At 41.2% G+C, this 14,585-nt stretch overlaps 1 protein-coding gene across 1 annotated transcript; it reads left to right on the top strand.

Annotated features, from left to right (window-relative positions):
• Positions 1–212: 212 nt before the first annotated feature.
• POLR2L (RNA polymerase II subunit L) lies at positions 213–9,091 on the top strand. Its single transcript, XM_019552306.1, has 3 exons — positions 213–317; positions 2,952–3,059; positions 8,645–9,091. The coding sequence occupies exons 2-3, from the start codon at positions 2,965–2,967 to the stop codon at positions 8,751–8,753; spliced, it is 204 nt and encodes a 67-aa protein (XP_019407851.1). The 5' UTR covers positions 213–317; positions 2,952–2,964; the 3' UTR covers positions 8,754–9,091.
• Positions 9,092–14,585: the final 5,494 nt, after the last annotated feature.

The following is a 14,585-nucleotide window of genomic DNA, read 5'->3' as shown; positions in this document are numbered from 1 at the left end:
TGCCGCTGCTGCTGCCGCCGCCGCTGCCGCCGCAGCTTCCCAGCCTCTGAGCCCCGCCGCGCACGCGAAACGCGAATCCGCCCCAAGCGCCGCTCTCTTGAGCCCGCCGGGACGCCGTCCGCCCGGAATGAACCATATCGAGGCACGGGGGGAGAGGGGAGACAGCGAAACGTTCGTTTTCCCCGCCCTCCCCTTGCGCGGCAGGCGAGAGCACTCACCTTCCTCCCCCACTCCCCCTCGTCCCGCGGGGAAGTGGTACGGCCCACGGAAGAGCCGCGGCGGTTGGAGTGGCGCGTGGCGGCGTGAGTCCCGCCGAGGTAATGGGTCGCCTCGAGCTGCCTCCCCTGGTGGCAGGGAGGGGAGGAGGGACGGACTGCCCCCCTGCACGCCCTGGGGCAACCACTGCTCCCCTCTCCTCCCTTCGCGCGGGGGGGAACGGGACCAGCCAGCGCGGGCCGTTAGACGCGGGGATGCGTGGTGGGGAGAGGGCCTCTGCACCGCCCTTCTAGGCTTGCAACTGCTGCCACGGCCTGGGTCCCGCTCTGCCCCTGCGGACGGGGGGTGAGGCCGTGCCAGCTTTGCCCCGATCTTCAATAGGAAATGATCGCATGGGAAGCTCAAAACGATCGCGTTTGCTGAAAAACTCCCGCACGCTGCAAGCCCTTTTCTTGACTTCCCATCACACCCTGGCAACACCGGGCTGCGTACACCAGTAGCAGACTTTCTGCTTCCCCCTTTTTTGCTGAGCGCTTACCCGTGTCGCTCATGCTGTGTCTTTGCAAATATTATAAGCGGGCTTATGTTCCCCCCCCCCCCCGGCAGAGGGTGACCCTGGCGGTCGTGCCCTGGAGCACGCCAGGCTGCTGCCCCTTCACTGCCACCACCACCTCTAGAGCCTGACTGTGCATCTCCCCCTCCCCGCCTCGTTTTGTTACATACACCCTGCTGAGCCCCAGGATCCCTGGCCATCTACACAACCAGGAAGGAGGCTGTAGTGGGGGAGAACTGCAGGCAAATGTGGGGCATCTTCCGCTTGCATCTGCAGGCAGAGTTTCACTGCTCAGCATCCGCAAGTGGCTCCTCTGACTTGTTCAGTGGGCTCTGCTTGGCACCCCCTTCCCACTCCCTTGTTAACCTTGAACTTCACTCCGCTTCCTGTTTTCTTTTTATTTGTCCCAAGAAATTAACTCACGCTTGCATTGGCCTTATTAAGGGCAGCTTATAGCAATTCACGATGGGCTGAAGTCCATGTTCTTACAGCCATAGGCACCAACTCCATGGGTGCTCCAGGGTTCAAGCACACACCAAAAAGAAAAAATGCTTAACCAGAAGCAGCAGCACATTACTTCAACCTGGCTCTGGAGCATTTGTAAAGATCAGGCACTTCTGCAGGGCTTTTTGGTGCTTTTAGCTAAAGCTGATTCAATTGGCTATCACACAGGTGGGCAAGATGTGGCCTGCCAGGCCATTGTATCTGGCCCATAGGGCCCCTAAAAATTTAGAAAATTAATATTCATCTGCGCCTGGTTGCCTGTCATGTGGCCCTTGGTGGCTTGACAAAACTCAGTAAGTGGCCCTCCGCCCAAAATAATTGCCCACCCTGGGCTATCAGATAGAAGTGCCAAAAAAGCCCCACTAAAGGGCCCAATATATACAGACTCTGCAAAGCCAGGTTGAAGTAACGAGCTGCCTCTTGGACCTGTGCTGGGCTCAGCATGGGAATGCACTGAGTTAAATTTAAGTGCTGCTTTTTTTTCTTCAACGCTTGAAAGCACCCATTGGCAAAAAACAAAGTCAGTGCCTTTGCTTACTGCATATCAAATAAGCCTGTTTCACACAGGGGCACAGAGTAGATGCTGAAAAGGAGAGGGAGCTGGGCATGACCAGGGTTTTGTTTCTGCTGTTCTCTCACTTGCAGCCTCCAGCATTTCAGATAGAGGAAGCTCAGAGGCAGAGGGTGTATCCCTGATGCCTGTGCTCACTAGCTCCTGTTCCCCCTTTCCTCCAAGAGTTTATCCCATCCTCTTGTGAATCTGGCTGAACTGGCAGCTACCACAGCATCTATCTGGTGGCAACAAGTACCACACTTGAGTGAAACACCGGGTATAAAACTAACACAAGGAAGTCCTTTTTAACTTACAGCCTACCAGTTTTATCTACAAGTGACCCCTTGTTCTCATCTTGCACGAGAGAGTACATCATAAATCCCTGTCTACTTTGCAAACGCTTATTGGAGATGCCAAAAGTGTTATGAAAATTCTTTTTCTGTCCTGAAGGTAGAGACAAGCCAGGGGTAAAGTGCCCTCGTGTTCCTCTCGAGAAACTAAAAGCCTTTGAGCTGGATGCCTGCTGTATTGTTTCCCTAACTGGCAGCTTTCTTCCACTTAGCCCTTTGAGTGAGCACTGCTTCTGAACTGGAACTAGGAATACTCTCTCAAACCACTGATCCTAGTCTTGATTCAGATTTTTATCTACCCCAGACCTGACAGATGGACAGACTCATTGTCCCATGTGAAGTACCTATCAATTAGCCAAATGAATGCTTTGCCTCTGAAGTCACAGCTAATTTTTATTAATTGCCATTTAAACCTTATGTGTAAAGGCCTGTGCTCAATCTTTGTTGATGCCAGTCATAACCCAGATGAACCTGCCGAATTACAATGGTTGTCTGTTTTTAGCCATCAGTTTTGATGATGATGCAGTATGAAGTACTTCTGTTCTACTGTAAGAGACATTGGACTTCACAGTACCAGTACTAAACACCACCCCCCCGCTTTTTTTTCTTTTTCCTTTTGTATTTGCATTGTGGAATAGACTGTACTAGCTGTGTTCCCTCCTGAATTTCCCACTTCCCTTTTGTCATGCATGAATAAGGCATAGAGTTAATTTTTATAGGTTCATCAACTGCATTCCAGATTTGAATTTTCATAGTATTTTAAATGTTTTGACAGTTGCTGCAGGAAAATGATTATCCCAGTCAGATGCTTCACCTGTGGCAAAATAGTCGGAAATAAGTGGGAGGCGTATCTTGGACTGTTGCAAGCAGAATATACAGAAGGGTAAGTTTGTTTTTAAAAAAAATGCTTTTTTTGGATCTGATCCTGCAGTGATCTACCTCCTAGGTGTCTATCCTGTGGCACAGACAACCTGTGTGGGGCAGCATAGTATAGTGGCAGATAATGCAAGGAGCAGAAAGCAGAGCAGTAGATCAGGCAGGGGAAGGGTATCAAAGTGTTGCTTAGGGGGAGTGTGGAGTTTAAATTTGTGGCATGCCTGCAAAAGCGGTTGGCCTCTACTGATTTATAGTGCTTATGCATCAACTTTAGTAGGACTGAACACAGCAAGTAAAGCCAAGTATTTGCAGGATCAGAATGCTAGTTGGCTATTTGACTACTTCTGTTGCATCTTTCCCAGATATGTAGTTTTCACTTCCCACTCCACTCTCACTTCTCTACAGAGTGAAGAAGGGCACACATAGCTGGATATTTTCCAGAGGTACCAAGACATTCCCACTTAGTGAAATCAAAAAATGTTCAGTAACTCAGTTACAACTTTGTACCTAATTTTTCCTATTATGTGATGGGAGGCTATATTGCAAACTGTCCTATTTATCATGTTTATCAAAGCTGCAAGACATTCTGGAGATAATTGCACCAAGTCCAAGGTGGATTTAAAATAAATAAATAAATAAATAAGATTTTTTTATTTAAATCAGATTTTTTTTTTTATTTAAATTGTATTTTTAATTTTTTGTTTAGAAGTTTAAAAAAAATAAACTTCTGTAAAGACAGTTTTACTTTCAGATATGTTAAAGCTCAAAGATATTATCACGGAATAGTATATAATTAGAATTTATAATCCCTATTTGAGACAATATATTCATGTAACCTTTTTAGAAAAATGTTATAAATAGGTCACAACAGGCTATGGACTGGATTGGGGGCCCAATCTTATGGGGTTCCCAGGGGCTTTTTTTTATAGATTAGTAAAAATTGAAGAAAACCAGTCTACCCAATAGGACTCAGCGCTTAGTCTAGAAGTTCCCATTAAGCATCTCTGTGATCTGAGCTCATCTTTTCCAGTCTATGAAGATTTCTATAATTCTAAGAGGAAGGTGAAAACTGAGTTTGCTGCATAACCCAGTATTTTAAGTTTCTCATGTTGAGCTGGCTGAAATAATCTATTTAATTTTTGTTAAAAAACACATTTCACATTTATAACTAAAATTGTTAAAAATTAAAAAATATATATGCTTGTTTTGTGTATGCTTGTTGAAGAAAAATATTCAAAATACGTAAACTTGTTTTTGGTGATGGTTGTTGTTATCCTCCTAGTACTGCATGACAAAAATATCCCCTAAATATCTGTGATTAATCTAGTAAATTTGAGGTAGTTCACCTTCCAATGACTTTACAGGTATCTGCTTCAATTAGCTTTGGTAAATAAAATAACTAAATAATAATTCTGTTTTCTGACATAGCTGAAAAATTAATCTGAAAAAAAATCTAAACAAACCAATGCTTTAACTTATATAGTGTGTGCCTTCTAAAATGAAACCTACATCTATCTCTGAGTTGTGAATAATATGTATTAAGGTTATATCAAAACAAAAAGAATGCACTTTTTGTAGAAAACATTGATTAACTTGAGGCTTCCTGCACAGTGATTTAAATTGATTTGAATCAAATCCACCCTGACCAAATCTGTTTATAGCCACTTAGGAAAATCACAAGGCAAAAGCCACAACTGTAGTCTGATAGAAATCCAGTAGCTAAACCATAGGTCATCTCAATAATACTTTTGGTGATGTAACACAAGATATAGTTCTAGGCTTAAGTTGGGACCTCGAACAGATTTCACTCATTGAACTATTCATGGGACAGGGAGTAAATTCAACTTTGCCAGCTGCTTATATTGGAACTGCAACAGAAAAATTGTGCTGAGAGACAGGAAGAGACTACAGCTGGAAGCAAAATGGTCAGAAGTGATTAGGAAGGCTGGATGCCCAAGCATCCATTTTGGGACTCTTAAAAGGCATTTGAGGGTGGGCACTCAGTATTGCACATCATCTCAAAATTCTTGGGTGAGAATATAGTATTATTGATCAGATGAAATGACTCATTAAGTATGTGTCCCTATGTAGCCCAAAATCCTACTGCTGGTTCACATTTACAAGTCTGCTCAGTAGCTAGAAGTATCCTTAAATTTAAGCAGGCTTCTCTAAAGTCATTCCGTGATAAGTCTCAATTATTCCAACTGTTCCCTAATGTCTATTTGGACACTGGTGAGAAGTGTTGTATTCTGCACTGAAAGCGTCTTTAATGGACAGGAAAGCACACTTCTCTATATTAAAACCTACCAGGATACATTGCATAGTAGGTGTAGATATGAAAGATCAGAGAAAGATACTTAGAGCTTTGGCACAAGTACAATATAAACAATCTTAGTCTTGTCACTGTTTGCCATTAAAAGGAGCACAAAGAAACATGTAAGATTTGTCTGTAGGGCTTAAAGTTTAGGAGTTCTAGTTCTGACAAACTGTGAAGTTCTCAGGTTGTTTTAAGAACTCAGCCCTGCTTCCCTTGCTTAGCCCATAGGAATTCTTAGCCCAACTCTTTGGCCTCTTCGGTGTTTATTGCTACAGTTGTAGGAAAGATTGTTTTCCTGCAATTCAGATCATTTCATTTTGAAAGTATATAAACTTATAGTGAAACCCACACAGTATTCTTTGTAAATCCTGTTGCTTTCTTGGGGTTTGGGCTTGTAGAAACATCATTAATGAATTTTGTTAGTTTAGCCAGTTTAAACTTTACAGGGCCCCTGGAAAGACCATTATAGTTTCAGGGTTTTTTTTAAAGTAATGCTGGTTTATTACCTGTTTATCATCGTAACTATTTGCAGTGGCACTCTGCTTATTGTCATTCAGCTTCTAGACAGCATCCTGAATTATAGTTTTTCAATTTCATAGCTCTTTCATTTGTCATTTTGGCAGAGGCAGAGATATGTATGTGATGTTTTGACAGGATAGTTTTCTGCTCAGTACTGTGGTCTTAATTCTACTCTTGCACCGATATAAATCAGAGCAACCCTATTGAAGTTAATTGACTTGCACCAGGTGTCTACGCTCTTTTAGGGGTGGCAGGCAAAATTAGCACCACTCACCCTAAAGGTAGGCTGCTCCAAAGGCATAACTATTAAAGGTTTGTGGGCTGAGCCAGCAACCCCTTTTCCACTGAGTTCACCTGCTGCTACCCCAGCCCTGCTGTGCCAAGGGCTGCTGCCTTAACCCCCCCACCCCTACAGCTGTCCCTTACCCTTGCTGCTGATTCATGCAGTGGGCCATAGGTTGCTGACCCCAACTTAACACCATTTTAAGATCAAAAGCAGGGCATATTGACCCAGAATCTTGAGTTAAGTGAAGCCTTAATACCGTATTTGGATGATAAAAGGTATCCTGAACTAGTACAGAACCCTGGTGTGCAGCGATTTCCATGTGGTTTCACTGCATAGCCTTTATGAGCCTTCAGCTGCAAGGAGGGTTTCTGTGAACTCACCTCCAGCGTGCCACTAGCAGTGACACCACATAAAATTCCAACTTACTTGTTGCCTTCTTACAATTTGATAATGATTTTAACTGCATCTGACACATTTATTGGAAAAATGGAACAATCAGATCAGTTTCCGAAAGTTGATAGTGGCAAAAACCGCTTTATGTTATTTAAAAATAACTCCTTCCTCTCTCAAAGGTGTTGCAAGTTTAGGGAAAGAGAGGGAAACAACTGAGGCCTCAGTATTTCTGAATACCATTTCCACAGAGCTTACAGTGTTCAGATTTGCAAGTTTAGCTAATTTTTGTATCCTGCAGCTCTGACTATAGAAGGACAGTTTGACTCAGGAGGTCAGAACTTTCCAAAAATAGATGCTGCTTCTCAGACTTCAGGCATACCATTTGTATGAAAATTGCTTTTGTTTTGTAAAAGTAGCAAGACCCAGTGATGTATTAACAAAACCTATAGGAGCCATTCTGTGTTACTAAATAGGACTGGCTACCTGACTTAACAGAATTTTTGCAGTTTTAGAGTTGTTCAGGCTCTGCAGCATCCAGCCAAGATAACTGAAACTTGGTAAAATGTTAACACAGACTTTCTAGTCTTCCTTCTATTCATAAAATGTGAATGATTAGAAGCACTCTCAAATCAAGTTACCCTCCACTTGCTGTTCAGTATCACACTGTTTGAAGTTTATTTTGGAATATAATGCAGAATTGTTACAGCACTAAATAATGCAAGGCTAACAGTCTGTCACATTTAATAGGATCAGTCCATATTTAGTGCTGCTAAAGTAGTTCTGGAAAGGGGTTGGGCTACAGTTAAGATCTGGGTTGATGCTACAAAATTCAGATACTGTGGCTAATATTGTAAAATGTGTATGAGAATTTACGGTAGCGTAAAGGCTTCAGTTCATGAGCTACAACTAAATTTAAACTAAAACTTCTCATCCCACTGAGGAAGGTGGTATGGGAGAAAGTAAAACAGGTTACTTTTATGAATGTCTTTCTAGATCCATTTGCTTGTGGTAATGTTCAACTCATGGATGTGGTCTTTAGAATTAAGGGTTCATATATGCCAGAACTAGTATTTGGTGGAAGACTAGCTCATGCTTGAGATTTCATCCATTTCCACATTATTTTTGGTGTCACAACTTTGTAAATTAATACCTTGCATAGACTTTAATTAGATTTGCCCTCTAGGATCTGTGAGGTAGGCAGTCTTATCCACTGTTATATAGATATAAAGGTGGAACCAGGAAGTATAGGGAGAGCTGGGAAACTAATCCAGAATCAGCCCAAGTTAATGCTGTAAAACAAGACTTCTTTCCTTCACCATAATCTTACTTCAGCTGTTCAGTATCTGATACCAAAAGCTTCCAACAATAGTGTGGATGTTATTCGAGTATTAATGTCAGAACACTGTCCCTTTTATCAAGGCTTGATTTCCTTTAAAGAGGGTAGGTTTCTGCATAGATTTACCTCTGAACAAATTGCAGTGTTGAGCAAAGGAACCTGGTTTCAATAACAACATAGGTGGTCCTTACAATTGTAGCATTGGCATATCCTAAATTTTATTTGCAAGCATAAGAGAATGCTCATTTGTCAAGGGTTACCCAAGTCCATTAATCACTGGGGTTCAGCATTTCATATTTATTGTTCATAGACTGTAGAGAAACTTTCAGAATTATGCATTTCTGAATATTTACATTTGTATAAATTATTACTGTTGTGTCCCCATAGGAATGAAACAAACTTACCCTGTACAAACTATGTAGAGAGTATCCATGTCATTTTGATTCCACAGTTCCACAAAGAGTATTGTGCCCTGCTGCTGAATTAATTTCAGAGAAGCGTGTTTTAGTTATGCATCCTGGTCAACAGCAACTAGGGAAAAGAAAACTACAATTTGAATTGAACCCTGTGGATATAGCTAAACTAGAACTTTAAAAAAAAAAAAAAAAAAAACCAACAGCCCAGTTTCTCTAAAGTTTCTCTTCATGTTACTTTCAAGTTCAGAAGTTATCAGTGCATTATATATGACTGTTTTAAAAGTGTTATTACTGTATAAATAGTTGGTGATTTGTTTGCTTTCAGGGATGCCCTTGATGCCCTGGGCTTAAAGAGATACTGCTGCCGCAGAATGCTGCTGGCCCATGTGGATCTAATTGAGAAGCTCTTGAATTATGCCCCTCTGGAAAAGTGAGCAGCAAGTAGTAGTTGGACCCAAAATGGACCAGAGCTTCACCAGCAAGCCTGAAATGGGACTATTGGGGGTTAAAGATATACAAGCCACCTGTACACCAGCCAGGGAGGGATTTCACTTTCTGGCCACAGTTCTGCCCCAGTCACTAACCTCTTCCAAGGAAACCAGTGAAAGATGAAATCCCATTAGTCAAGAACTGGAGTTTAATTAAAGTCTGAATGGCAGTTGTTTACAGTAATCCCAGAGGGTCAAGCAGGCAGCTTCTAGAAGTTGTTTTCTGTACTTTTAATACTTTTCCTGGCAATAAGCTTCTGAATAAATTTTGTTATAAAAAATAATCAGCCCGCATTAACTTATTCCAGGACTTTAGGAGGAGGGAGAGGGGGATGATATCTACATAATCCTCTTTCAGTTGAGAGACAGGGCTACGTTCACACTAAGTTACTTGTATTTCTCTGTTCCCATTGCTTCAGAAAAAAAAGAAGTTATGCATCAATATTAGTTTGGGGAGACTCTAAACTTATGGACTTGATCCTTCAGTATGCTGAGCACTCTGTGCCTCTCTAGCAAGGCAAGCGCAAGTAACTGAAATCAGTGGGATTATTTTTAGCATGCTTAGTACTGCTAACATACCTAATTGTTCTGCTAGGTCAGGGCCAGAATGCATAGCAACTTTTAGGATGGAAAGACTGAGCAGTAGTCAGGACTTCCTGTGACAAGACCAGAGGATTCTTCAGTCCATAACTAGCAGATAATATCTAAAGGAACATGGATTGATTCCTGGAACCAAAGGACTCTTCATACTGTATTCTTCCCAGCATCTGGTACCTGTATGCAGTACTGACTAGAAACCTAACAGTTCTTTGCGCGCCAACCATGCCCTAGAACTAAGCGTTAGAGGGCCAGCAGGTCCTACCTTGAATGCAACTTCATTCTGTATGTAAATATAGGTCCAAAAGAAATATAATACCACACAGCTCCCCTCCCTCCCCCCCACCCAAAGCCCAGCAAGCTCCTAGAAAACAAACTGGGAATGAGGAGAATCCTTCAATTTAAACCCCCCCCCTTTTCCTTGGCAAAGTTCACTTGGCACTTGCATTTCCGCTATCGGTGTAAGGCACAGTTTGAGAGATTCTTCTCCCACATTCAAAACTGCAAAGAATGAGTTAAATAAACTCTTGTTTTCAGATTTGGGTTGGTTGATAAGTAGGGCTGTTACTGGGCCCAAGTTCCTCTACATTTTTGCTGATATCCCTTTAAAATTCTTTAAAAGATACAGAAAAGATGCTAAGCCTCTAGTTAGAACCATCAGTCACACAGATCTATACATGTTAAGCATCCTTTTCACTTTATTACCCAGACACAGTAGATAAACTGCTGAATGTGGGAAAACTTATTTAAAACTGCTCTGTTGTATTTTAAACTACATGCTTTTCCTAATACAAAGGGCATTAAGTGATTAATTCTATCATTTGTTTCACAGTTGGTTGAATAGCTTAAGTTCTGCATGCCTGCCATGTTATCTGGGCAAATGCATGAAAAACACTTATTTGGACTATGGTTTTAAAGGAATACTGTCAAGAACATAAAGTACCTTGTCAAAGGTGTATGAGTCACTAAAGTTTTACTTCTGGTTTCTAACTCCTATTATGAAGTGGACCATTTTAAATACTTCTTACCCACATACACTCCCATCTTGGAATAACTTAGATTTGTTTTGAAAGGAAATATATTTAAAACACTCAGTTGTTTAGAGGCCTGGTAAAAGCTGATACAGCTTCTGTAACTAACAATGGAAGAAGTGATTTTTTTCTTATGGCTATAGAACTATTTCAAAAGGCTGGAAGGAAGACGCATTGGTGGGTTACCAGACAAGCTTCTCTAGCTCTGCCGTGGTATTAGATCTTTTGAATGTTCTGCCTCAAGGCTCCAAAGATGAGTATCATCCTGTCAGATGGTTGTTCTGTAGGAAACACTGGTAGAAATGGTAAGTCACATGATCAGACATCAAAAAGAACATGCCATGTCAGTCAATTGATCCATATCAGTCTTCTGGCCTCTCTGTAGTATTCTAGATACAAATACCTTGAGATTAGATGATAAAGAGTACCCTTGAGACCCTGACCTCATTTGATGCACTAAAATAGGCTTGCACTTTCTTTAGCACTCATGCTCAAGTAATGGGAAGGTACAGAAAAGGGGGACACAAATAGAGTATGGGGGAAGAGAGAGCGGGTAGGTATTTAAGCACACAATTAGCATGTTAACTCCATCTCAGGCCTGTACTTTGGAATTAAAGGTTGAGGAAGGATACAATTGTGCCAGCTGTCTAGAAGTCTGGATTCTCATAGCATGGGGCTAATCCCATAATCTGATCTCATGGAGTATTTAAGAAATATGGCTAAATCCATAAGCAGAAAAAATAGAGGTCTCCAGCTTTTGGGCTGCAGATCGTGTATTAAGAGCAGTAACAAAAAACTATCTAAGAAGGTCCTATAATAGGTTTTCAGAGAGATGAGTAGCATATATTCTATTTTGTTAGTAGCCTTTTCCTCTGAAGGAAAGCTTTCGTGAGGAAGTTAAGGCCTGCATTGTACCCAGACAAAAAGGTACAGTAGAAACTAAACACCTGAGGACAGAAAGACAACAGATTGCAAGACTATGCTATAGGATAGTCGGAGATGGAGCTTCAGCTAGCAGAAATTGGCTCACCACAAACTGTAAGGAAACTATGTCAATGTACAGCAAGAGAGGAAACCTCAAGACCAAAAAGAAAATTAGGTATGTAGAGTTCAAAACCTGTGGAAAAGCACAGAACTAGGCACATGTTGTCTGACACAGAACGTCAGCTAGCCCTCAGATTCACTAATACAACTGTTTTGGCAAGAAGGAAAAAAAAATAATTCTGGATGTTTTGTATATGCAATAGGTTTCTAAACCAGCTTTGGTTCATTTTGTTAAAGCAACAGAATCAATGTTATGCATTTGAAGGCATGCGTCTTATTTCTAAAAATATAAAAAACAGGCCATTTTAAAAAGCCAAGCAGAACACACCCCTATGCCTTCTGTAGTGCTATATAAGCTAATCTCAGTGTAAGCCATATGGGCAAAGTAATACCTCAAGTTTAGAAAGCACAGATTTTAATAAGTCCAGGTGTAGTCTCCTATTTTAAAAAGGTGCTTCTTAGAGAAGCTTTCTTCCAATACAGTTTTAAATCCACTGCAGGGTGCAGGATAGAAGTTTATGCTTCTGGGCTGATAGATGCCACTCGCTGGATTTCATGAGGTTGCATTCATACAACAGTGAAGCATTAGGCTCTGGTCAGATAACTGATGGCAAAGCATTGCAGATGTGTGCAAAAGCTATGATCATTGATGGTGTTCCACACAGGCAGATCCTCATTGTGGTGCTCTTTGTAGAATCAGCCTTAGCAGACAGCTTTGTATTTACAATACCTTCAATATCCTGCACATCATCATTATTGTATATAGTATTTATATTGGGCCGTTGCATACTGTCATTACCCAGGGGCAAAATAAATTGTTGAGCACTTGGGGGTCTTGTGGAAAGTATTCTGAGCCAAAAGGAATCGTGTCACTTTGTCATAAGGAACTTCCACTTACTTTAATTGCAGTCATGCATCATACAATCAGTTTGTCTTTCTCCCAGGAGTCTGACAACACAAAACAAGCATCAAGCAAGATTTTTTTAAAAATGCTTAAGCAAATAATCCTTCTGAATACTAGTTACTGCCATTAAAAAAAAAAAATCTCTGGAAGAAGGTTGGGCCCAGACAATGAGAAAGAGACCAGAAACCTTGACCCTGGGGAAGTCAATAAGAACCTTCCATGGAACCCAGCAATGCCAAGATCTCTCTCGCCACACACACTTGTGACCATGAATGTGGTTTTCTTGCTATAGTCACTACTCAACTGTTGCTTAAGCATGATGCTGCAAAGACATCAAACACATTGCTTACACTTTCTGGGCCATTAAATCTATTTGAGAAGAGCCAGAATGATGCTCAGAAGAACAGCTGAAATATATACCTTTAAAGCTAAACTTAAAAAAAAAAAAGAAGAGAGAGAGGCCTTCAACCTTTTTCAGCCCAGAATCCTAAGAGCAAAAAAAAAAAAAAAAGGGTTTCATCTCAGCTTAACCAACTGAAAGGTATATAACCTAGAAAAAAAAAAAAAAGGAGAGAGGAGTCAGTGGACTGTGTCTGCAGCCCTAAATTAAATGCAGAAATCTGTCAGCAGGAGGACCCATCAAGAACACAAAGATTTCACCAGGTAAAGTCACCTGTCTGCCTGTTTTCAAGTGAACGTTAGTAGTAGGATGCAAATGAGACACTACTAACCTCAAACTAGAATTAAAGTAAAAAAGAAACATTCAGCAGTAACTTAAGTTTCCTTTAGGCACTCTGGATCCTTGATTAGTATCTTTTTTTCCACGACCACAGAGGGAAAAATCTTTGCACACTGTTCAGGGAAGGGACAGTGTCTTCCTAGGTATTTGTACACAAACTAGCACTATGGATATCTCCTTTGAGTAAGGCTTCAAAGGTTATTGTTCAAAGGTTGAGGGAGAGGAGCAGAGAGAAATCATGAGAGCAAGCGTGTGTGCACGCGCACACAGGTACTTTATTTTCAAAAGACAGGCGGTTAAAGAGGAGCCTTGATTTCAGTACTTAGCCTGTCCCTTCTGCAGCTAATCAAAATACTTGTAGTATACATCTGCAACCTAAGCCCTTAAAATGCAGTTCTACTCTGCAAAACAGGACTGGTAAACATTGTATCGAAGGGGTCTACATGTGATGTCAGCAACTCCAAGTATACTTGGTTTACATAATTTTTTTCCCCAGTTACCAATCCTGCAAATGCAGCCTGGGAGTTGATAGTCAAGTTAGCTTCTTTCCCTTCTTATGCCTCATCATGATAAACTCAAGAAACCCTCCCCAAAAACAAAACAACACCCTGCAGATAGATTATAACCTCTGTTGTAGCTGTATACCTCTGTTGACAAGGTACCCATGGGAAAAGAATCCAGACCACCTTCTTAGTTTCAATAACAACAAAATGTTTTCTTTTGCCTCAGTAATGCCAGTAGATTTTATTGGAGTTCAAGCTCAGAGCGTTAGTCCAATGAGTAAGAAAGCTTCATTTCCACAAAGTCCTTTTTCAGAGTAGAAGCACACTTCTAATGTTCTGAACATCAATTACCACTGAATGAGACACAGTAATAGCATTAGAACAATAATAACAGTGCAACTGTTAGGATAGGGCATCTTAAATGAGCTGTCATAAGGATATTAGTTTTGTTTTTGTTTTCCCTCCTCAACTTCCTTTTCATCTGTTTACACTACAGTTCCCAGATCCTGTTATGCCATTTCTGATTCCTCTTACAAGAAGATCAAATTTGTGGGGGGTTTTGCTTAATACGGCTGGCATAATGGAGACATTAAGGCATTCCTTGAGAATTCGGCTTTAAAGTACTATTGTATAGCAATTTGACTGTCAGTTAAATCTGTGGGAGTCTTTTCATCAGCTGCAACAGGAGTTAAAAATTGGGCTCAGAAGATGTGGAGCCTTGGACTTCAAGCCTTATGGCACCTCCAAAAGGAAAATGTCTTATTAGAAGTGTGGTGACCTTGAACAGCTTTTCCACACAAATGCTTAGTAGGTACAGACTTAGACTTTTTTCTACCTCTACTTCTGTTATTGTCTCGACTTCAGATTCAGAAAGATGGTCCCTGTAACAGGAGGGCATCCTAGGGGTCACCATGCTCTCCCTTAATACCCCCTTTACTGTGCCAAGTTAGCCTAAAAGCA

The sequence above is a fragment of the Crocodylus porosus genome, unplaced genomic scaffold, assembly GCF_001723895.1.
Source record: "Crocodylus porosus isolate Cpor-Errol unplaced genomic scaffold, CroPor_comp1, whole genome shotgun sequence".
Classification (NCBI taxonomy): Eukaryota; Metazoa; Chordata; order Crocodylia; family Crocodylidae; genus Crocodylus; species Crocodylus porosus.
This window is presented reverse-complemented; position numbering and strand designations above follow the sequence as displayed.